Here is a 23,518-nt window from a genome sequence, read left to right as displayed (position 1 = left end):
CAATGAACAGTGTAAATGTCAACATCAACGACCTGGCTTACAACTGTGCCATTCCTTATGCTGAATTTTAGCCATTTCAGTCCTAGAAGTCCAGTCCTAGAAGTCCAATCATTCTTTCAACAGAGTGAGAAACCCATTTCAGTTTTCAGCTGCATTTAAACAAGTATTAAAATCGGAACTTGAACAGCACCCTTCCCATTGTGTCTCTCCGTGTCCACAGTCAGCTGTGTGCAGTTCTGCAGGGCCAGCTCCCACCACTGTGGGAATCACAACTGTGATTCTGCTGCAGTGGAAACCGTTCCCTTTTCTCTGCTGAGATTTCCTGCATGCTGGGGAAATGGACACAACTGGGCAGAACAAACTGCCCCAGGATGCCATTTACACAGTGGGGATTGCAACTGTGCGCGGCTGCCAGTCTCGGGGCAATGCCAAGAAAACTGTTCTCACAGAAAGCTGGATTCAGGAGAATTACAAGCACTTTAAATCCCAAGATGGTTGTGCGACTGAATGTATGAAAATTATCTACAGAGAATCCCTAATTTAAGGAGGCACAATATAAGAGTTTAATAACACAATCATGCTCGCTGGCAGCACGATCAGTATTTTGTATACTTTTAAAACATCAGCTCCTGTTTGAAGTCCTGAGACACAGAGGAACTGAGGCCCTTAGGTGCTGTAACAGGGTAAGTTAAGAAAAAATAAAATCTCACATCTCACTTATTTCTTCTAGTACTGGTATTTCTACCTGAATAGCTCATATGGTTTCTCCTGTCAGAACAGTTCAATTTTTTAGCACTATGTTTCAGTCTCTTTACTGTATTTTTCAGTCTTCTTAACTCCTTACTTTTATTTTTTTCATAGTGAGAAAACCTGATTAAACTATGCTTTAGTCACATGCAGGTTCTAAATCACAGGACACTAGAGCCACCACTGCAATAATAAGCACTAGTTGGGACTGGAATTAATTTCTTCGGAGGTGAGGTGGGGGCGTTCTTGAGGAGCACAACTGTTAACTGCTATTTTTGACTTGCTACTCCTACAATAAAGACATCTACTACTTGTTGTGCCACATTCCTTGGGAATGCAGCTCATTTGACATAGTTTATCATGTCTGTGCTGCAATGCTGAGGCACAGATGATGGCTAAAGGAAGCACTGGAATGTATCTGGATTTACTGTTCATTAGCTCCCAGGAAGGGAAAATTCAAAACTCTGCAGAACTTGGAGCTTTTGTCCAATTTATGTAAGCATTAAGTTCAAACCTCCTTATCATCTAATTTGGATGGCAGACGTCATTTTCCCTCATCTTAAATGTACAGGACTGATGTTCTGGTTTGACACTTGGTTGTTTCAACATAACAGTGAATAAACTGTGACCAACTGTGTGCGCTGCTGTATAACCCAAGTGGCTTGTGACAGCAGCTTAGGAAAGGTTTACGCTCCCACACTCTTTATAGAGCGCATTTCTTCTTCACAGAACCCTAAAACTACATTTAGTAATTTAAACAGTTGAAAACAGTAATGAAAAATACTACGGACTTGGACTATAAGAAGATGAAAATCCATTAAAGAAAATCTATTGGAATAACTTATTAGCAGGGGCTTAGAGTAAAAAATATATATAGAAAGGAGTTTCACCCTAGCCTCCCAATGAAATGCCAAAGAAGCCTGAACATGAAATTGGAGCCACCAGCAATCTTGCTGAAATAAGACCTGACTTTTAAAGAGACAGGTTTTTTATAAAGTGTTTATAATTTTAGCCTCTTACTATTGGAAGTCTGTCTGTATATAATTATTAGTGAAACCTTTCACTCCAGGTAATACTCAGTCACTAGTGATAGGAAAATGATCTATTGAATACAGATATATTAACCAAATAAATGATAAAATGGAAATTACACCCACAGACACTTCTGCAAGTCATGAATCTGAAATGGAACTGTTAGAGGATCACTCAGCAGAAGAGGCTTCTGCAAAACGGATTTTTAAAAGTGACATGACAAACCTAATTCTCCAAATCAGGAGCAGAGTTGGTCAAATGCTTAGTCTTGCTTTCATTACTGTAGAGGACAAAAACTTTCAGGGCATTTTTTAATTTGCTTAGAATCAGATTAGCAAAGCAAGAGCTGAAATACAGGAGACTTCCATTCAGTGATGCATATGAGAAATAAGGGCTGAAAGATCTCTAGCAGAATTTGTTTGTGCAATGCACCATTGCTTTCTTTGTATTTTGACAGGAAGACTCAGAATTCATTAGAATATATTTGAATGGCATTTTTACAATTCAAGGTGTACAAAAAGAAGAGAAATGTGGGAAGATACAAGTATTAGAGTGTCTGAAGAACTGATATGAGCACCTCAGTTAGGAGAGAAAAAACTAAAGAGAATTAGATGTACTGGAGACTATTGCTTACAGTTGTCCAAGTGTCCTCCAAATCCTTCAATGACCTAAGATTTATGAAGAGACAGCCACAGAAACAACTGTTTATGGAACACAACCCTGGACTGAGAAGAAAATCCAGAATGAAGGCAAACAGTGCATTTCCAGAGCATCTGATTAATGCAGTATTTTTCAATGTAAATAGTCAAGATAGAAAAAGAGAATGATGAAAACAGGAAGGGCTGACCAGAAATAGCAAATTCCAGAGCAGCAGGTCCTCAGCTAAAAGCATTTGGGGATTTACAGGCAGGAACCAACATGGGCAGAAACCCAGAATTCCACATTTGCTGGGCAGCTTCATGAAAACTGCATTTATACCCATTAGCCCTTCTTATTTCTGACATGGTTCCAACTTGCAAAATGTGATAGGTTCTGTGAGGTTACCAAATTTAAACTCTTGTGCAGACCAGAACAAAGCATCAGGTAAGAAAGCAGACTGTTACACTGGAAAAGACATCTGGGTGACTGATGCCACAGGGAAGGTTTCAAGGGAGTCAGGGCAAGCAGCTCCTGTGTTCTGCAATCTGTCACCCCTTTCTCTGTATTCTCTCAGTCATATTTTAACACTCCACAAGCAGCTCGTGGTCTTTCTTTCCCTGCCTCACTTCCCCCCTTCTTTTTTTTAACCAAGAGTCTCAAATCTAGTTTTGCTGCAGGACTATTTGGAGGCTTTATTCTTCAGCTGGTGACAGCCTTTTCTCCAGGCTTCCAACACATCCCATAGTTACAAATAGAAATTTGGGGTTTGCTTATCTAAATGGCTTACAAAAAACACCAGCAGCATTTTCAATAAAAATGCTCCGATGTTTTTTTCACTTTTAAGGTTAAAAGCAGAAAAAGGAAACAAAGAAGACTGCAGAACCCATGAAGAATTTCTCCTCTCCTTAAAAAAAAAGAAAAAAACAAAAACAAAAAAGATGCTTATATAATCACTGAAAAACTACCAAATTGCAATTGTCCTTTTTTTCCATTACAAATGATTATTAACAACTGCAGAGTGATGAGTGAAAATACAGCTTTGGTACTGGAGGATTAGTTCAGACTTGTGCTCACAGGCCCACTGCTGGGCCTGTGGAAGCACAGTTCAGAAGATCACGTGCTGTCGTTTATCTAAAAGATCATCTTCCCTTTTTATTTTTTCAAACATTCCCAACGTAGTTGCAGAAATTAAGTGTTACTGTAATCTTTACAAATTTTCAAAGATGTCTGAGTCCAGGGTGTGGACCAATAAATTGGATTCTGTATCATGAGTCTTATGACTTTTATCACTACATTCTCAGCTGTTAGTGCCAAGATTAAACTTTCAGAAACATCTCAAGCATTTTGAATTAGGCTTGATGAAAACCACCAGCACATACTCAGCCTTCGGTACTGCTTTGTTCTTTGATTTTCTTTTTTTGCTTCCTTAAAAAAAGAGTTTGAAAGTCTTCTTCTATGTAAGTCAAATTTTATACAAGTGCTTTTAATTCAAAAGCAATCATATATTTGCCCCCATTTTAAACTATTTTGACTGCAGCATTTTGGCTTCAGAAAGAAAAAAACAAATACCTGTAAATAGTCATGTTTTAAAAAAAGAACAGGGTGTGAAATTCTTTTAAGTGCAGTGTCCTAGTGACAGGCAGCAGACTTCCACTTTTAACCTGTTTCTAAAGCTTAGTTTGAAACCAAATTATTAGAAAAAATACATTCAACATATAATATATATGTGTGTGTGTATATAAATCTGTTATATAATATAAAAGATTTAAAGTGTAAAACCACAGAATCTGAGGAGGTTACTACTTACAAGAATTCCATTATGAGATTAATTAAAGAATTACAGCTGCAGTAAAAGGAGGGAAGATTAAATTACAAACAAATTATTTTGTTTAAAATCTTCCTCAATTACTTCAACCACCCTTGGTGAAAGTGGCAGGGGGAAAAAAGAAACTCTCACATAAAACTGATTAATTCCCTGTATTTTAGAGGGCTGAATTTTCCTAAATAAACCACACAGATGCAGTCTTTAAGAAATCTGTTAGCTATTCAGACTATGCCTTTTCCTAATCCAACATTATTACCTGCAGTAATTTTAAATATTTTCTTAAGCCTAGTGTAAGATTTCCCATTTATAAATATATCCTCTTTTCAATATTTTCTTTGGGAAACGACTCAGTCCTACAAACATGCATGTGGTTATAACTTCATTTATGGCCCCAATAATAAGGATGTTTATGGAATGAATTTAAAGAAGTTTCACAGTGTAGCCATTTTTTTTTCTGGGTTCAGAGTTTAACATTTTCCTCATCTCCAATTAATTTTGCTTTGATGTAATATGATTGCATACAGGCATCCTTCAAAAGTATGCAGACTAGACTTCCCCTGTTCAGCTTTACTGCTTTTGAATCCTTCCTCATGGTTCAGGTACAGACATCACAGCTGTGTAAGGAGTGAGTTACTGCATTTCTTTGCTTCTTGACACTGTGCATCTGTTCCTGCTCTAGCACCATAAATATGCAGCCTGTTCTCCCTTGTATCTCATTCATATTTGCAAGGATTTTTCCAGAACACCTCCATTTTGAGTTCTTCAGAATATTGCTGGATGCATCTTCCCAAGGGAAAAGATTATTGCCACGGAAGAGGTACTTTTAAAATCTCTCCAGATAGGTAAGTAATAACTTTTACTGCCAAAGGAAAAATACAGCTTGAAAATTGAATTGAATGTAAAAGAATATTCCCTCCTGTATGTGGAAATCACCCCCCTCACCTGCTGTGAAGATTACTTTCTGTCTTATTTTGATTTAACTACATTCTCCACACACTGTGCCTCCTCTGTTACACAAGTGCCTTGCAAAGCCCAGGCTGTTGTTGATTTATAAGACCTGCCAGCTAATAGGCTCACAATGGTTATTTCCATAAACCCAGGAATATTTATTTATTTTAATATTTTACCTAAGAATACTGATTTTTAAAACTGAAATTTTACAAATTTTATGCAGATAAGAAGAAGAAGAAGTTAAAAATTCCCTTAGGACATAACATAGCTGAAAGTACTGTCTGTGTAACAGCAGCCATGGTCTATCCAACAGCAGAGAAGTAACCATTGCAACAGAGTGTTGTGGTCACATAAGAGATTAATGAAGATTTTGGTATTTTCATTTAAAAGTTTAAATATTTTTCAAATTCTTTTCATTGTAGGACAGACACTTTTTCATTTCCAGTGCTGTCCTATCAGTACTAAATCTGCACAAAACAGTTCTCAGAACCACAATCTGCTATTCACTCACATTCTCTGGAGGTTGAGTTTTAAATAACTGTATTTTCTGTAGAAAGCAAACAATTTTTTAATTCTGCAAAAAATTCTGGAACAAATTTATCCCATCAGCTGTGCTGTATTAGAGAAAATTCTTTCTCCCTTCAAGTCCAAAGCTGTGAGCCACTAAACTGAGTCTTAAGTGTTGTGCTTATCTCTACATTTTCATGAAATTGTTCAGAGTAAGGACTGTCATACCTTAAATATAGATCATTTTGGGGAATGTAATTTTACACAGCAGTGGAGCAGTACAGCAAATAAAATGTCAGCCAAGAATGCTGTAGTTTTATGGTCCTGGATATATGCTGAAAGCAACACACTTTTTTTCTTTGCACTCGGAAAGAAATTTTGCCAGCATGCGCATTAAAAGAGGTCAACAGTCCTGCAAGGTGCTGTTAATGCACGAAGTGACTTTCCTGCAGTTTTTCCACACATTCTATCCTAGAGCACTTTGCAAAACTAATAATAACGAGTATATAAGATGGACTGAGAGAAGACTAAAGAATTTCACAGGAAAAACCAGAGAAGTTTAACATGCTATGGGACAGGGTTTGCATGAGGCACCCTCAGAGCCCTGCCACAAACCACACTGACCACGTGGCCGTGCCTTCCCAGGGCACAGCAGCTCCCTGACCCTGAGTGGCCACCACAGATGGGCTCTTCTCCTCCCCTGGATTCTGGTGCACCGTTTCCCTCGTTGTGGATGGAAGGACTGTGTCATTGGTGAGTGAGTTTCTCGGGCTGATCAGCAGAAAAGCCTCCCCAGGGGTGGCAGAGCAGAGGGGAGGAGCTGTTCCTTGTGGAAGCCACCAGTGTCCCTGCCAAGGGAGGGGAGGATGGCAGCAGCCTTGGCACAGGGAGCACAGGGCTGCCTTTTTAATGGGGAACTGGCTGGGTCACTCCATTAAAAAAAAGAGACTTTTGGTCTCTACTGGAAAAAGAAAAGACCCTCCAGAAGTGTTTCGTTCCGGTGTGGTTCTAATGAAGACTCAATTGCCTGTTTTAAAATCAATGGACATGTTTTAACACACTTTCTGAAACCCAAAAAATAAATGCAGAATTACTTGGGATTTGTTAATTACATTTCTAATGTCTTACTATCTTCTTTTCTGAAGTATCATACACAAACACCTTTCCATAAATTATGTTTTCACCTAGAACATACCCTTGCAGTAAGGTTTCGTTGTGCTGCAAATCCCAACAAAGCAGCCTCTGCCTGTTCGCTCACATTAACTGAGTCTTTGGCTGATATTTCCATGGAAGGTATGCTGATCTTTCTAGTAGTGTCAATAGAATCACATTACTGCTCGAGTCATCATTTTCTAAAAGCTATTTGGCAGCTCACCATTCATCCCCTACAGTTAGATTCAACACTGTTTACAGCATCTAATAAACAGAGTTAGTTATATACAAATTAAAGAGATCCTTCAATACTTTTCCTAATGTGGTTAATTTCACAATAACTGCTGTATCTGCTTAAAAATGTTACTCTTTTTTCCTTTGACCATGAATCTTAATGCTTTATTTGTGAGATCTGAGTTTTTAGTAACAATAAATGCTTTGTCTGCTTGATGCAAGGACTTCAGTGGTTTAATTAAAGGGGATTAATTGAATTAACTGAATTAATTAATTCAGTTAAACCAAATGCTTAGAAGGACAAGCTTAAAAAGTAGTTGTGTTATGCTATTCATGATTGTGCGAGTGTTCACAATCCACTTCAGCACAAAGTCAGCTGGGTTGGATGGAATCACTGGTAAAAGCAGTTAAACTAACCTTGCTGACTTTACAATGAAATAGGGTTTAAGGACACTAATAAACAGCAGGATAATAACAGCAGAAAAAAAGAGCAGCTGGAGCACTAACAAAATGAATTATGCCATCACAGCTGAGATTGATAATGAAAACCCCTGGACAGTAACTTCTGAGACTAGTCCAGCTGTTTCCAAATAGCCATCTGTCTGGGCCCCAAGGCTATTTGATGTGTGGATACTCTTAAATTAACTTAGCAGAGCTCAGTTAAGGAATTACAGAAACTGTGTGATAATACTGAAAGCTGATATAAACAATATAAACTTATACTGGTTTAAGAAAAAAAAAATGAAAAGGGGCAACTTTGCAGCTTTCTTTGAAGTGATGAAACAGCTATGTGTCCTGGAATCCTAAAATAAATGATTTGATGACAGGAAAGCTCTGTGAGAGCGATTAAAAGGAAATTTGTTTTTCCTCTTGAAACAATTGGCAAAGGAAGTCTTATCACTACATAAGTCTCCAAAACAACTTAAGTATAGTTTATAGAAAGATTAAATTTCTTCAGACACAGGAGGTTTTTAATCAATTCAACTGTCAAATGTCACAGTCCACTTTTAGCCCGTATTTTTCTTTGTTGCAGCGTTTTGAGAATGGGTTCACCTTGTCTTCTGAAAATCAACTTGTAATTTTCACCTTTAAGATTTTACATGCATGAAGACTGCAAACTATGACTGTGTAATCATCTAATAGCATATTTATCCTTTTTCACATCGGTGTGTTGTGAATACATAGGTTTGTTTCTTAGAAGTGGGAAACATGCATCTCTAACTTCTATTGGTATCATGGACAATGGCATGTGTGAAAAAACATGCCTTGATGAGATGATAAAAATATTAACAAATTGAAAACAGAGTCCAAGCCACAGACATCAAATTGCACTCACTTAAAAGGCATTAGCCTGCAAGGTCAACCTCTATCATTATCTCCAGGAATGCAATTTTTCAACAATTAACACTGACAGAATTAACCATGTATTACAAAGAGAAAAATTCATCTTTTATGTTTTAAATTTATAATGAGAATGATTTTATGATGGGAAATTTGAATTCTCTGTTTTCAGATACTTAAAGCCAGAGATATCTGTGTTTTCTTTTAAAAGGAAAAGATGCCTACATTTTTTACCAAGTCAACCCATAATAAACTGTAGTAGAGAGGCTATGAAATCCCACTTGAAGAAAACTTTGGTTGCTCTGCCAAAATTTTCTTTAAATGTCAGTCAAGTCTGCCGGAAGACAACTTAATGTCTCACTGATTTTATCTTTTCATCATTTTTGTGCACTGTTACTACATGATTTAATCTTCTAGGTCTAAGCTACTAAAACCAAGAATTCTGCTTCCCTTACTGCATATGAACACCCCATATATATACACACACATATAAACAGAGATTTCCCCTGTTGTGATGTATCATTGTGTACCTCAGAATTAATTATTTTCAGCTATAAAATATCCCTTAGGCAATTTCAAGGACTGGTAAATAAAACCTGATATTTCATAGATTAAAGCTGCACCATAAATATAATTAATGTTTGGAGAATCTACACAGCCCTTGTAACAAACTCCTATCACCAAAAATTATCACTGTCCTGTAGTTCAGGGCAAAGTTTGGCCATCTGAGAACACACCTGTGACACTGCCATCAGACTGGAGGGCACACAGTGCTGACTGCTGCATCACTTTCCCTCTCTTCAACACCTGAACATCACAACTGAAGGACCTCACACTTTCTGAGCTCCTGCCATGGCTGTGGAGGTCACTTCCCTGCATGGATCAGGGTTGAGCCAGCCCACAGAGGCTGGGAAAATGCAGACTGGTTGCAGAGCCAGTCTGCACTAACAGACAAGGAGGCTGGGCAATTAATCATAATTTGTGTGCCCAAGTGAATGGTAACTTGGCCCTGTCGGTAAAGCCTTGTCCACAAACAGGACAAAAAAATAACGCATCACAGTGCCAGTTCTTGAAGCAATCTGGCCATATTTCCCTTGGCAATTTTTTAGGTTGTTTGGGTTTGTTTTTTTTTTTTTCTTAAGATCTGTACAGGCCAAGTTCTGCAGTAAATAACTACAGCAAAGTGCCAATAGAATATTTACCAGAAATCCCACAGTTCAGAAAAATTGTACTACAACCCATCTGGTAAAAATCAGCTTTACATGATGAGTAGCTGGTAGGTGTCTAATCCTGCCCTAGGAAATACTGTGCCAGCAAATTGTCATAGTTTTCTGAAACTATTGAATTTAGGCCCTGTATTGTATTTTTCATTTCCATTTTCAGCTGCACATGCAACTCAAGTAGAATAAGTATTGACTGAAAAAGAAACAGCCAAGCATTTCCAATAGCCATTCCCTTCTCTCTGGGGATTAGTGTCCTACTGTGTGGCCTATTTTTTAATACAACTCAAAGTATAAAAATTCAACACAATGTAAAAACAAACCAAACAACCAACCAAAACACCCCACAATTTCATTAATTTACCTTTAGCTTCCTGTTTAGTCCAGAATTTTTTCACTACCTCAGTAATGTTCTTCTCGTCCCTGAGTTTCTTTTGCCACTGACGTAGCTCTTGGATTTTGCTATCACAACGAACCTGTGAAAGTGGAATCAGGAAAGAAAACGATAATAATAAATCTTTGTGTTGCCCAGGATGAGGATACAATTTTTTTCACAAGGCTGTGGCTGGGCAAATATGTGACAGCCATTCTCTTTGCTGGCCCTGAGGTAAAAGCAAAATCCCAGAGGTTTACAGTTTTCAGCTTACACAGAAATAAAATCCACATAATTGACAAATCCAGTTGAAAATATAAATACGTCTATTAGGGGATCACTTTGATTATGAAGATCACTCCTGAGATTGAGATTGCAGTGAGATGCTAATTCTTTGAGTTAATTAAAATCTAAAGCCTTATGCTGAAGGGTATTAGTCCCTTTAGAAAAACACTGACCAAAATAATACAGCAGAAGAGGAGCGTGAAGGGTCATACAGAAGAAAATTTATTCCATCAACCTGATTCACACCTGCCATCAGCTGCAAATAGGCTGACTGCCAATCCCACCCACACAATTTTCACCAACAGGAGAGCCATTAATCTGTTATTTAAAGTAATTGGACTGCATTACATGATGTCTATTCTTTGTCAATCACCCCGTGAAAGGCATAATTCTGCTTCCCGAAAAGAATTACAACAGTGAAAGGCCTTGATTTCATTTAGATGTAAGTTGAATTTTTCTAGTATTGTTTTTGTACTGGTGTAGTTCCTACTAGCATGGAATTGAACTAGCTCTGCATCAACAGCTTTTACCACTCTGCTACTTACACTTGTAAGCAGGATTTGATTAATTAGCAGTGTGTTGCCCATTGTTGGCATTCACACAATTACTACCTCCAGTGCACAATCCTGAACAACAGTGGAAAGGGATGTGCCAGTATTACCTTACACTGGTGATTCTGCTCTTGGAGTTCATACTCTAATTGTAATAGAATTATTTTAAAAATGCAGTTCCTGGGGTTTGGAGTTTTCTCCCGAAATGTTACAAATAAAAATGTCATTATGTTTCAGGACTGCCTTTAGAGAAGCTTGGCTGCCCCATCCCTGGAAGTGTCCAAGGCCAGGCTGGATGGGGCTCTGAGCAGGGCTGGAACTGGATGATCTTTGAGGTCCCTTCCAACCCAAATCATTCCATGGTTCTAAGATCCAGTGTCCTAGTCATTCAGTCTGAAATGGAACAACATGGGAGAAACAAGCAGCAATAAGCTCAGTTTCTCCTGGAGACATTTTTGCTTGCAGGAAGATAACCACTAAGCTCCCTAGAAAATTTCTAAATTAAATTGTATTTATTGTATTCCTATAGGGTATGGTGAAGAGTTTGCTCTGTGACTTGAACTCTATTATATGCTCTTCTCCATTACACTCTGCTTTTCTCCCACTTTGCTAAGACACATACAGAGCAAAAGAGCACGACTTAGTTTTCCACTAGTTATAGAAAACCTCAAAACCTTAAAGAAAACAGTATAAATTATTTATCAAAAGTATTCTTTCCTCCCAGGATTTCTCCACTGTGCTGCAACTAAGAATGCAATAAACAGAGGCTGAACTCCCATAGCACTTTTCAATCCGCTTAGGAGAAGATCACTTGCTATGTTTCAGACAGTGCACTGGCAGGGCAGAAATACAGTACAAGGTTACTTGAGCAATAAAAACAGCCAAGACTTTGGCTCAGTGACTTGAGATCAGATACATCGTAGACCTCCAATAATATTCCATTATACTGATATGGTTCTGTAGTATCTTCTATAAAAGTCATAAGGGCTTCTTACAAGGTTGCCATGAAATTTTAAAAATTAAAGAAGTTACAGCTTCTAGTGACATCTTCAGCTATTTAAAAAAAATAAAAGAAGATAATTTTCTATTAAATCCATCAAATATTTGCAAAAATAAAATATAATCCAAACACAGGATAATTTCTTTAGGCTTGCAAGAGATTTTTTTTGTTTTTGTTTTATGCTGCCATGTATGCTTTTACAAGCCAAATAATTCCTTATTACTTGGAGTCTGTTTGCACAGGAAAGGGTTAAGGAAATGCTAATGGGACACAAGCATATAAATGACAGAAGTGCAAGAGGCAGGGAGATAGAGAAATTACTACCTCTATATCTAAATATAAAATTTCTGAAAACGTGATGTGTCCATTTACAACTTCAGCTGTGTCAGGCCTGTATTTTGGCCCATGACAGGGCCACGGTTGTCTCTGTATATTGAAGATAAAGACAATAATTCTTAACAGTTAAAAGATAGAAGGCAAATATAGTAGATTCTGTTTAGTCTCCCTAAGCAAATAACACAGTGACAATGCTGTGAAATACAGTGAAATGCAGAGTTCTGAGATAGAGGCAGAGTCAGATACTCAAATACTCCAAAGTCAGCATTAAATCCAAGCAGTAAAATGAGCTCCCAGAACAAAGTGTCTTTTTAGAAAAGTGACCAAATAAAGGAAAAAAGAACACAGATATACCACCTGCAGTAAAACGTGACAGCAATGTAACAAAATACATTAAAACGTTCCAAATATGCTTAATAGATTACAGTTTAGAATAGTTATAATGTAGTTCAGCACATTGATAATTCCTTAGAATGTTCTTCTGTTTTGAACCAGAGTGCAATGCTAGCATGATGAAAAAGCCATGACTTAGCAGCAAAATCTCCAGGCAAATAAAGAGAGAGTCAAGAATCTTGTCCAAACAACTGACATGCCTCTTCTGCAGACCAGCACTGCCTGAAGCCCTGGAGGGGTCTTAGCTTTGAAGGGAGAGTTCACTCCTACACTTGCAGTGAATATTTGTGTGACCCTCTGGGTTTAAGCCTTTGCTGGTAGCCACAGCTTGCCGTAAAGCAATATCAACTTGTGCTAGCAAAAGCACAACTACACTTTGCAAGATACAAAGCAAAATTGAAGCATTTTTATCTTCAACTTTTGCTCAAGGGACATGAGTGCATAAAAGTGCACCGAATATTTACATAATGCAGTCCAATTTCAACTCTAAGATATTACAAGATTTAGTCAAAACCGCCATGCTTTCAGTGCTAGGTGAGAACATGTAGCACAACAGATAAGGATAACACAAAAGGTTTACCCACAGACATCAGAGGAAGTTCTATTAATGAAAAATTTCTGTTAGTCTAGAATAGCTATGCAAATTTTAGAGATTAAAAAGACCCCATAAAAATGGCACTGAGCAAAGATTCTGCAGCAGAGAGGTGAAGGAATATATCATCTTTTGTTGGAAAAGTGCCTGGAAAATTGACACCTAGCTGAATACTGCCTTGGCCCGTGACTGATGAATGGAACCTCAATAAAAAAGGATGGTGGAAAGTGAAAAGGGAGAATTTTGATGACAGAGCTGTCTCAAGTCTTACTTGAGTGCTCCTCCTGGCCTCTCAAGATGCTGTCTTCCTGTCTGTGATCTCTTCAGAGAACTCAGCAGTTGTATTTTCCACTGCTATTTGTTCTGGAATTCAGTTCTTGATTAAACATGAAATAATTGACAGAGTGCCCATCAATGTCTTTGTATGAAAGATTGTGGCAAGGACTTGGTTGATGGCAGCCATTAATTATTACTACAACAATTACACAAGTGTTTTTCTGAAATGTGCTGCAGATAAGGATGAATTTACTGATTTGATCATGCATCAGAGTTCTCAGGATTCTGTACCTATAGCTTCTTTTCCCCCTTTACATAGAAAAACCTTTACTGCCTCATCCGTTTTTACATTTTTTGCCATGGGTTTTTGATACTGGCATGCTCAGACAGCTGGAGGTAGCAGAAGCAAGTGAAGTATCAAGAGAAGAACATGATGCTCAGTCAGTTATATAACTAGATAAACCCTACTGCCTAAATCAATATGGTCAACAAAATACCTCAAAAAATGGTCTGAGTCCATAGAAGATGTGTCTTAGAAGACTAAGGATGAAGAACCCTGTCTCTCCATCACAGTGTCACAGATCTCTGCGCTCATGTTTCATTATCCAGTATTATCACACTGCGTAAATCTTTATTTCACAAGCAGTATTTCAAAGTTCTAAATCCTCTGAATTATAAAACAAGGTTTAATGAAAACCTTCAGAAAATAGTTTAAAATGTTGACACAATAATATCTTTAGAATGCAAAAAGGCATTTTTTGTAAGTATTCGATTATTATCAGCATTAACATTAAATCAGCACTAGCTGACTGAGCTATTTATTTTAAAAGCAAATAATCTGAATTCTCTGGTAATTTTTCATAACATACTTATCATTAATGTGATGAAATCCCATTTCAGCTTAGTGTGCTCTTAATTTGCAAGCCCAAGGATAACACATTGCACTATGTAGTAATCTGTTACTAATGATTTTTATTTTATATTCTGATTGCAATTTTTAATTTTTAAAACCCCATGTTCTTTCACCTCGAATAAGGTAGAACATTAATAGCTACTTTTATAGCCTGAATTATTTTTTATGTCTCCTACCTTTTATAGCTAGAGTTTCTCTCTCGTTTCTGGGAATTGGTTTAGAATGATAAATACCAGTGTGAAAATCCAGAAGTTCATCTATACAAGGAAGGATTGTGCCCTTCACAAGCTTGCAGAGAAGCAGAAGATATCTGAGCAACCTTGCAGTGTTCAGCAAACATAACTGTTATTGGATAATGGTTGCCTCCACTGTAAGGATGCCTGCAGGGATACTGTCAGTGCTAATTAATGTTAGTGTCAATGCTGTCCCTGTTTAAAAAAAGAAAAATAAAGGAAAACAAACAAGCAGAGCCGAAAAAACCCATCAGTCAAGAAGAACATTTCAAGGTATTTCATTGTCTTTGGCTGCACAGCACATTATAGGAGCCACTTATATATTCATGCTTGTTAAAAATAGTAGAGAACTTAACAGGGAGTGTTTTATACTGATTGTTATTTAAAGAACACCTGACATCCTGAGATGTCTCCCCGTCCATCACAACAAAATTGCTGCTATATCTGGAGGCTACTTAGAAGCTTAAGTTTTGATAAAGGAAGTCAAAGACATTTCTTCATCACCAAAGTCACCTGAATTTCAAGTCCATTTCTTCCTGAGGTGTGGAGGTATTAGAGCTTTTAAAAAATGTATTTGACAGAACTTGTTCAGGATTTTCAAAATTATTTATTTAGTATCCTAGGGTTAGCATGGCTGTTACCCTCCAAAATAATAGCACTGGACAGTTTTCTTTGTATTTATTTTATGCACCTTGCTTTTCCCCCTTAAACTGGGACTGGCACTAGTGCTGTGTTAATAGTGTGCCTTACAACATCTGCTTATCATTTTGTTTCCCTTTTCCTTGAATAACAGCCTTCGTGCCTCTCATAAATCTCCCGTCTCATTCTTGGTCTCAACTCCTTGTCCTTTCTTTCTGTATGCTTTCATTTCTCAGCAGACCTCACCAATCCTCCCCATGCACCTCCACACTCACTCACATATCCCTGCATGAAGCAAAATAACACTCCATCCTTGAGAACTACCCAAAGCAACTTTCAATTAAAGAAAGAAAATTTTTCAGTGTTAATTGTACTTTGGAAAATCGACTTTCTGTGGATTTTTTGTTGTTGAGGAAAACAGTGAGATTACATCAGCATAAATGCCTGTGAAAAAAATTGTAGTCACTAGGCATAAGGCAGAGCAACATCCAAAGCCAATGAACCATAGGGGTCTCAGCAGCTATTTATAGTATCCCCTACTTAAAATTTATGTAAGGATTTTCCCCGGGGCCTTCACAGTCCTCCAGTTTTCAACATCAAGCAAAATAATTATAGATTACTCTTACCCGATAACCTCTCCAGAAGGACTGAATTAGTATGCTTGCTTCTTCTTCTGATAGAAGCAGAGTTAGAGGAATTGGTGGTCTAGGACTTAAAAAAAAAAAAAAATTAAACAGACAGCTTATAAATGTAAAACTTTCTTCCCTAACAGTCTATTTTATCAAAAAGAGAAACGTTCAGGAGCCTGAAAGACACAATTTCTTGTTGCCCTGAAAACAAAATGCACAAAGAATATTTCTTTTACAAATATATTGTTATATACACTACAGTAATTCCTTCTTAAAACAATAATATACAAATGGCACATCAAGCACAGTTATCTTTCTTATTCTTCTGCATGTATTTCAATCTCCCCCTATCATGGAAAGGTTTGAGGTGGCAGTGGGAGGTGGGCAAGGGAAGCAGCCTGCCATTTGTAAAGCAGGGAAGGTTTTAGTGTGTGTGCAACAAGGAACAGACTTATGATGTAAATGTTTATTACATGAAATACCCAGAGTATAAACGTATCTTAGTACATTCGTTTACATTATGGTGTCACTTTAAATTAAAACATGCTGAAAAAGAATGATTATCATATCTGCAAAGCGTGAATCCACGTTTAGGAATGTCTAAACAAGTTCGTAAAAATGCTGAAATTTTACTTTTGATACCATATACACTTTCTTTTGGTGACATAAGAATGTAATACATTTGTGAACTCAACCAGTTTCAGCCAAAATATATGGTAGTTTGAAAGCACATTTGGTGATTCTGTTGCGACCAATTTTAAAGGGAACAAGCTAGTAATTAAATTCAGCCGTCACTAGCAAAATCTCAAATGACTATATCAAACCTTGCTCCTGAAAAGCCATTTTCTATGGGATGCTGATTTATTCCCCAGACACAATGATAAAAAAATCACACACTGGAAAGGACAAAACAAAATTTGTTCCTATTCTGTCTATTATAAGAAATGTAATTTGCAGCCAATGAACTACAGGGTAATAACACTGCAGCTCATGAAAACACCAGTTCTAAAGAGAAGCCTTGGCACAGCATTAGAGTGGCTGCCAAGAGCCACTCTCCCTGCACGGGGAACAGACTGAACACAGCCTTGACTTGGAAGAGCACAACACGATGAATTTGGATGCAGCACCCACCTACAGACACACACAGCCCATGCAGGAATGTGATCTACAGTATTTATATCATACAGACACGTGCACTGCAAAGCCCATCAATAAGAAGCTATTTATTTATGCAGTCTTACATGTTCTGGCTAAAATGCTGCAATATCTTTTGGAAATTTATTTATGGCATATTACAGCCCAAGCTAGGAGGCTTGACAGCTTCCATTTTCCTTTCACTTAATTTCATTCAGATTAGTCTCTGCCCTAGTAAGCTTCCTGTTCTCTGTGATGTCTTTCTCTTAGGGAGCATTTCAACTTGGAGCACAGCCTTACCTCTTATCTAATGCTACACTGACTCCACCGTTTTAGTCTGTGTACTCAGCTAAATTGGTCTCATCATCATGTCAGCTGGGTTTTGGCCTACATTTATTTAAATGTGAAGTAAAACCTAGGTCTGTTTGGAAAAGTCGAAATAAGGCAAAAACAAAAAGCAGTCTCTCCACTGAGCTAAACCGTCTTAGCTCTGTGAACATTAATTAGCATTTCTCCCGCTCAGGGGAAATCAGAAGCGCTGGACAAGCAAGGCTTCCTGAGATAACAGCTTCTTATAATCAGACCTAAAAATCTGAAGTTGGACTGTGCTGGTTTCCCTGATAGGCTTTCATCCTCTGTTCTATTTTAGATCTTTTTGAAAACCAAAACTTAGGGAAAATCACAGGAAGACCTACATATTTTACAGCAGTTATATCAAAGACACTGAACTTTCTCTAAGAATAAGTACATCTCCAAAGAACAACTTGAGATTTCTCCCAGCCTGCAAGGTCAACCCTGGCATTTCTTTGCTTTCATTTTCAAATTATAAAAACGTCTAGCTTATAATCCAACACTAAAACTGAGAAAGCAATATAAAAAATCAAGCAAAAATAGGATTTAATTTTTACTATGACAGTCACTGGCAGATATCAATCCTTTCAATGGCTCGGCTTTAAAGACCAGAAGTCATGCCGGGTCCAGCTTGGTCGAAGGGAATAAATGGAGAATATACACAATTGTCTGCAGGTCAAATAAAAATAGAATCTGAGCAGAGGCAATCACCCCCCAGCAGTGAACGAGGGCAAAAGGAGTCTGTCATTTGTGGCAGAGGACAGCTGCATGCCTCCAAGATGCAAACTGACACTACAATGTACACTAACTACATTCTGCTTATTTAGTCCTTGATTATGCACGATCTTAAAAGCCCACATACAAAACAGTGATATCTATTTAGATATACGTATATTGTTTAACATTTGTTGCACCTGTAAAAGAGAATCAGAAAAATGATTTTTTCTCAAGTATTTTATTTTACAAAATCTGCATAAGGCAGGCACTGATCAAAGTTAAATTCCAGAAAAACGTTTCTTGCTTTCTGAGGAAACTTGTACAGATCTTAATTCTGTGAGATATTCACTACTTGTATGACATTATGCAACTGGAATTTTGCACCCAGAAGATACAAAACAGTCTTGCATTAAATAAATGTACAGGGTATTGAAAAAGGTTCTTAATGAAGACATGTATCTGATTTCCTCATGGACAGAAGATGGGATTTTCAATGAATTCTGAAAAATGGGGGGAAATAGTCCCTTCATCATCTTGTCTCCAAAACAGACTAAATAATCCCTGGGAGTTCATAGTCACAGTGATGGGCACTGAATTCAGGCAGTATTTCCACACAGTAATGCCCGGAAACTCTGACTGTCTTCACATTCCCAATCTGTCTTACAAATAGGCCTGATTCTTTCCTTGGAAACGAAATACAAGAAAAAAATTAATCAAGAAAATTTTCAGCCTATATAATTCAGGGTTTTGTAATGGCTCTTCCTGTTCCAATCTGCTCCCTAACAGAAGCAGACAACCCTCACATTTAACCAGCAGCCTCAGAGCCAGGTGCCTGCAGAGAGCAGCCGTGCCTGGGGCTCTGGTGTGCAGGTGAGAGTGGAATCTCCAGGTGCAGTCACAGAACGGCCTGGGTTTCTCTCTGCTTTTACAAATCCCGTCCCTAGAAATATTGGAGCAACTCTAATGAAAAGGATGAGGCCTCCTAAGTTTCAATGCAACAGCCACAGCCACATTCACTTCACCTTTAGTTTGACTGTGATGGTTATTGTTCTTGAGTATTCAGATCATGTACGAACGCAGGCAATGACAGAGTCACTGAAAAATTCATAATCCAGAAGAACAGACCACAGAATAGGGGTAAATATAAAACATGCAAGTAAATGACCCTGGTGATCTGCATAGCTCTTTAAAAAAGGATTCTGAGAAAGTCTTTGTTTTGAGAAGTACTCAAAAAAATCACATGCTGGTCTGAACAACCAAAAAAAACTCTGCTGGAAATTTCTCAAAGTAGTTATCTTTCATATTTGCAGTATTTCTTAGAATCTAGAAACACTACAGCAACAGCTGCCTTCTTTATGTCTTTTTTACATGCCTACCCAGATCTCCAAAAGTGTGCAATAATGAAAAAGTATTGTTCTGATTAAAAAAAGAAAAAGTCTCACAAATCTCTGCTTATAAATACTACTAAGGCCATTTACCCAAAAAGCAGGGAAATGGTGGTTCATAATCAGTCAGACACTGAAGTACTCATTCATCTGACCTGGTATTTAAAATCAATTACATCTATTGATCAAATATTACACAGGCACTGCATGAGCCTCTCAGCTTTCCAGGGAAATATTCCCACAGACACTTGACAAAAATACCCTGGCACATTTTCACAGGTCAAACAGAGTGTGAACTGAGACTTTTCTTTGTAACGTTTTCAGTATTAATACGATTATTCCATAATCAGAAATAAATTCCTAATCACTAGTTTTCTTTTGCAGCAATCTAAATGCACTCCAATAAGATTATCAGTATTTGAGAAAAAAGAAACTTTACAATATACAAGAAAACATTTTAGTGCATTATGTGGAGAGTACATTTTTGAAGGACTGTAAATGTGAGAATCAAATTTAAAGTTTTTAAAAGAGGAACTGCAACAAAGTAGACATCTTAAAGTGTGACTGCTGCTAACTAGAATTCTTCTTCTCTATCATCTTGTCCAAATAAAAGCTCCTTTATAATGTCAATAGTGAACTGATTTAAAAAATGTTATAAATACATTTGAGAGTGTTATCAAAGTGACCATAGTGATAATACGCATTCAACTGTTAAACACATACCAACTATGCATATACTTGCTTATCTATTTATAACAAAGAAAAAACATGATAAAAAGACAAGACAGTGTGGAACTAACATGAGAAAGTTGTTATGCAGGGAGGCAGAGTCATGTAACCAACAGGAGACCGAGGCAGAACAGGTGATTGGTAACAAGAATGTCAGAGGAATTAGAGGAAGCACAGCAAGAAGTCTTTGTAATGAGAACATGCCAAAAAAATAGCCGAGCAAGAATCTTTTGTCTTCAGTTCTGTCTGAAAACCACAGTGGATTTCTTGCCTCAACATGCTCCCCTTGGGAGGACGTGCCCATTTTAATGCTCCAACTCAGCTCTCTCCTGTGCTTGCATACTTGCTACATATTTTGGAAGTCACAAAGCATTGCCTCAGCTTTCTCTCTCGTAGGACCAGTATTTATGTAGTCTGCGAGAGTGTTTGTGGGCCTGCACTGAAGGAAACCAAACATGGACCTATTCCAAAGGCCACTCATGTCAACGGGAAAGTTTCCATCTATGTTTGCGTACTTTAGGTCAGACTTTGTATGCTGAAAACATGAAAAACTCCCCTTAGTGCTCCAACAGCAACGTTAGGAAGATGTCACAAAGCACTAATAAGTTTTCAGTTTTCTCATTGCCGTTTTGACAACCTTTACATAAATTAAAGCATTTTTAATGCATCAGATATTACAGCCATAAAACCTTCAACCCAATAAAGCACCACTGCAAAATATAAATATTTTACACAGAAAACTTCTGCAGTCTTTTAACATACAATTTTTTAATAAAAAATTTCTCCTTTGTTAACTTGAATTCTGCCACAGTTGAATGGCAGTTTTTACTTGGAAACACACAGAATAGCATCCATGCAGATGTATTCGTTGTACTTTCGGTTATTACAATAAAATGTTATTTAAAGCTCAAATTATTAAAGGAAATTAAAGAAGAATATATAAGGCAAATCAAGCATACTCCAAACATGGCTCGTTTAGACACAAACCAATGAAATACGGCAGTGTGCACAAAGCACAGCCTGTAGGAACTGAGCATATTATGGAAAGAAAAAAAATCAGTCACCCATGCAAAATTACCCCTATTGGCCATCTGAGAGCTGACAATGAAGTCAACTGTAAAGGCAGCTGAGACCAGCAGGCTTCACCCAATTAAAATATCTGGGGGAGGGAGGAAAAAATAATCAATGTGTATATATGTGTATACAGATATCTGGCAAAAAGCCACTACTCCAAATTTAGTAATCGTTTATATCTTAGCTGCCCACTTCAGTAAAGCCATGATAAAGTTATTTTCTCTGTGTCTGTTTTGGTACATACAGATAGATTAAACCAGGAAATGTGTCCTTCTGAACTGGGTAGCAAGTAAATATCTCTAATAAAAAAGGAGGAAATACAGATCCAAAAAAAAAAAATCCTGTGAATTATTTTTTAACTGAACTTCAAAAGCCAGGAAATACTTATGCTTGTTCCCAACATAGGTGCATATACCACATACCACTCTCTCTCACTGGGTGTAAGGTCAAGGGTTATGTTGAACAATGCTTTCATATTATTAAATTTACATGACAGACTTTTATGATATCACCATTTTTCAGAGCAGGGGTACAGTGTTTTATAGGTTTCTTCATATTTCTTTCATTAATATGCTAAAGCAGGTTGGGAAATGATGCTGCCATGTTACTCGGGCTATCTATGCCAGAAGAGTAAAATTTCAGAGAGATCAGAGCATAATCAGAGCTCACTGACTTTCCCTGGCCCCGATTCAGTGCACAGAGCTTGGTTACTTGCAACTGAGCTTCAGTGCTGTTCAACCAGAAACACCACTGGAAAATGCTGACAAAAGGCAACTGTGGTGCTCATTAGCATATTTATAGCATTACAAAACATCCACAGCTCTAATTTTATTTCCTTTACTTGGTTCTATCAGCAGCCTCGAATGGGGGAACAGGTAGCTCAGTTTGTATCTCAGCAAAGTGCCCAGCAAACGTGTGCTGGGTTTGTGTTCAAACTCCACTTTCCTGCCCTCTGAAAGGTGCAGCTGTCCTTTAAGGCAACAGAAATGTCTGGCATGTGATATGGAGATTTCCAGTCAGCATTGAAGCTGCTCCTTCTACTGCTTTGGAAATCTGCTTGGGGAATTGAAGATTCCCAAGGGATGTAATATTTTGTCAGCGCTCCTGGTAACGTACAGAACTCGGTGAAAGACAAGGTACCTCTACTAAGATGTCACAGCAATTATTACACTAAAGCTGGCAACAAATTCCAATTTTACAAGCTCCTTCACCTTCAATAACTAGGTTTTGAAGGTACAAGGTTTGCATTTATAATTCTGAAAACCCATGCAGCATTTAGGTCTCCTTATTAGGGAAAAGTAGGCTGCAAGATCTCATTTAGAAACGCACTGCACAGAAAGTGAAGCTCATAAGACTGTGGCTTTGACTATTCTTTAAAAAAAAAAAATTGAGCTTCAAAGAAGAAACTGGAGGCACTGGAGGAGAGCCAAAAAAGTCATATTCAAGTATGGAATATATTAAAAAAAAAGCTGGATCTCTGATAGAACAAAAACAATATTACTCTGGGGTTTTTTTGTTTTGGTGGTTTTTGTTGGAGTTTTTTTAAGCATTAAGACTGCTTGGCACTGATAAACCCATCTAAAAAGCTGGCATAAGGATGTTTCCCATCAAAATTTGACCAGCAGTTTTTAGTACATTGTCTCATATATTCTCAATCCTGTTAAAAAAATGAAAACTCCTTTAAAAAAAGAAATGGAAATGGCAATAAAAAGCATAGAATCAATTACATTTTAAGTGCGATAGCTGGAAGGATATAATAATAAACTATTTATGACATATCCAGGACATAATAATAAATTCTCTTATTTTTATTCTTATTTAATATTGCAGCCTTTCACTTCGCTCTAACAATATTTACTTCAGAAGCAGCATTTTTTAAACCTGTAATTTTAGGATAAGCTCACTAGAAGCAGTCATTTAATAATAATTTTAATAATTATTATTTTAACGGCCTACTTGTTTAGAGGATTTAAGATGAAGTATATCAACTTAAGCAGGACTCTGACACTCCAGTGTCCTTGTGGAGCTGTCACTACGTTATTTAGGAGCACCACTACTAACAGAAGCTATGAGTCATTCAGGCTGTGATTCCACAGTGTATTTCTCTTGTTGGCAAAGCTGACTTAAGCAGTTCCTGCCATCACCTCTCTATCTTACCAGCTCATTTGTTCTGTTCACCTTGCCCTGAGCCCTTCATTTAAATCCTTTGTTTGTGCCAATACACAGGTTTGCCACTCTCCAAGGTGAAGGAGATTGGAGA

General features: G+C 37.5%; 1 protein-coding gene across 5 annotated transcripts in view; it reads right to left on the bottom strand.

Annotated features, from left to right (window-relative positions):
- Window positions 1–23,518, bottom strand: part of IQCK (IQ motif containing K) — a 36,865-nt gene that overhangs the window by 3,247 nt on the left and 10,100 nt on the right. For all 5 annotated transcript variants that reach the window (XM_066197913.1, XM_066197910.1, XM_066197909.1 and 2 more), the window contains 2 exons: window positions 15,866–15,950; window positions 10,013–10,124 (listed from right to left, as the gene is read on the bottom strand). In XM_066197913.1, the coding sequence (XP_066054010.1) occupies window positions 10,013–10,124; window positions 15,866–15,950 (197 nt within the window). The remainder of the gene's footprint in view (window positions 1–10,012; window positions 10,125–15,865; window positions 15,951–23,518) is intronic.

This window comes from Chamaea fasciata, unplaced genomic scaffold (assembly GCF_029207755.1).
Source record: "Chamaea fasciata isolate MVZ Bird 193981 ecotype frontalis unplaced genomic scaffold, bChaFas1.0.hap1 SCAF_16, whole genome shotgun sequence".
Taxonomy (NCBI): Eukaryota; Metazoa; Chordata; class Aves; order Passeriformes; family Sylviidae; genus Chamaea; species Chamaea fasciata.
Note: the sequence above shows the minus strand (reverse complement) of the source record. Positions and strands in the feature narration are given on the sequence as shown.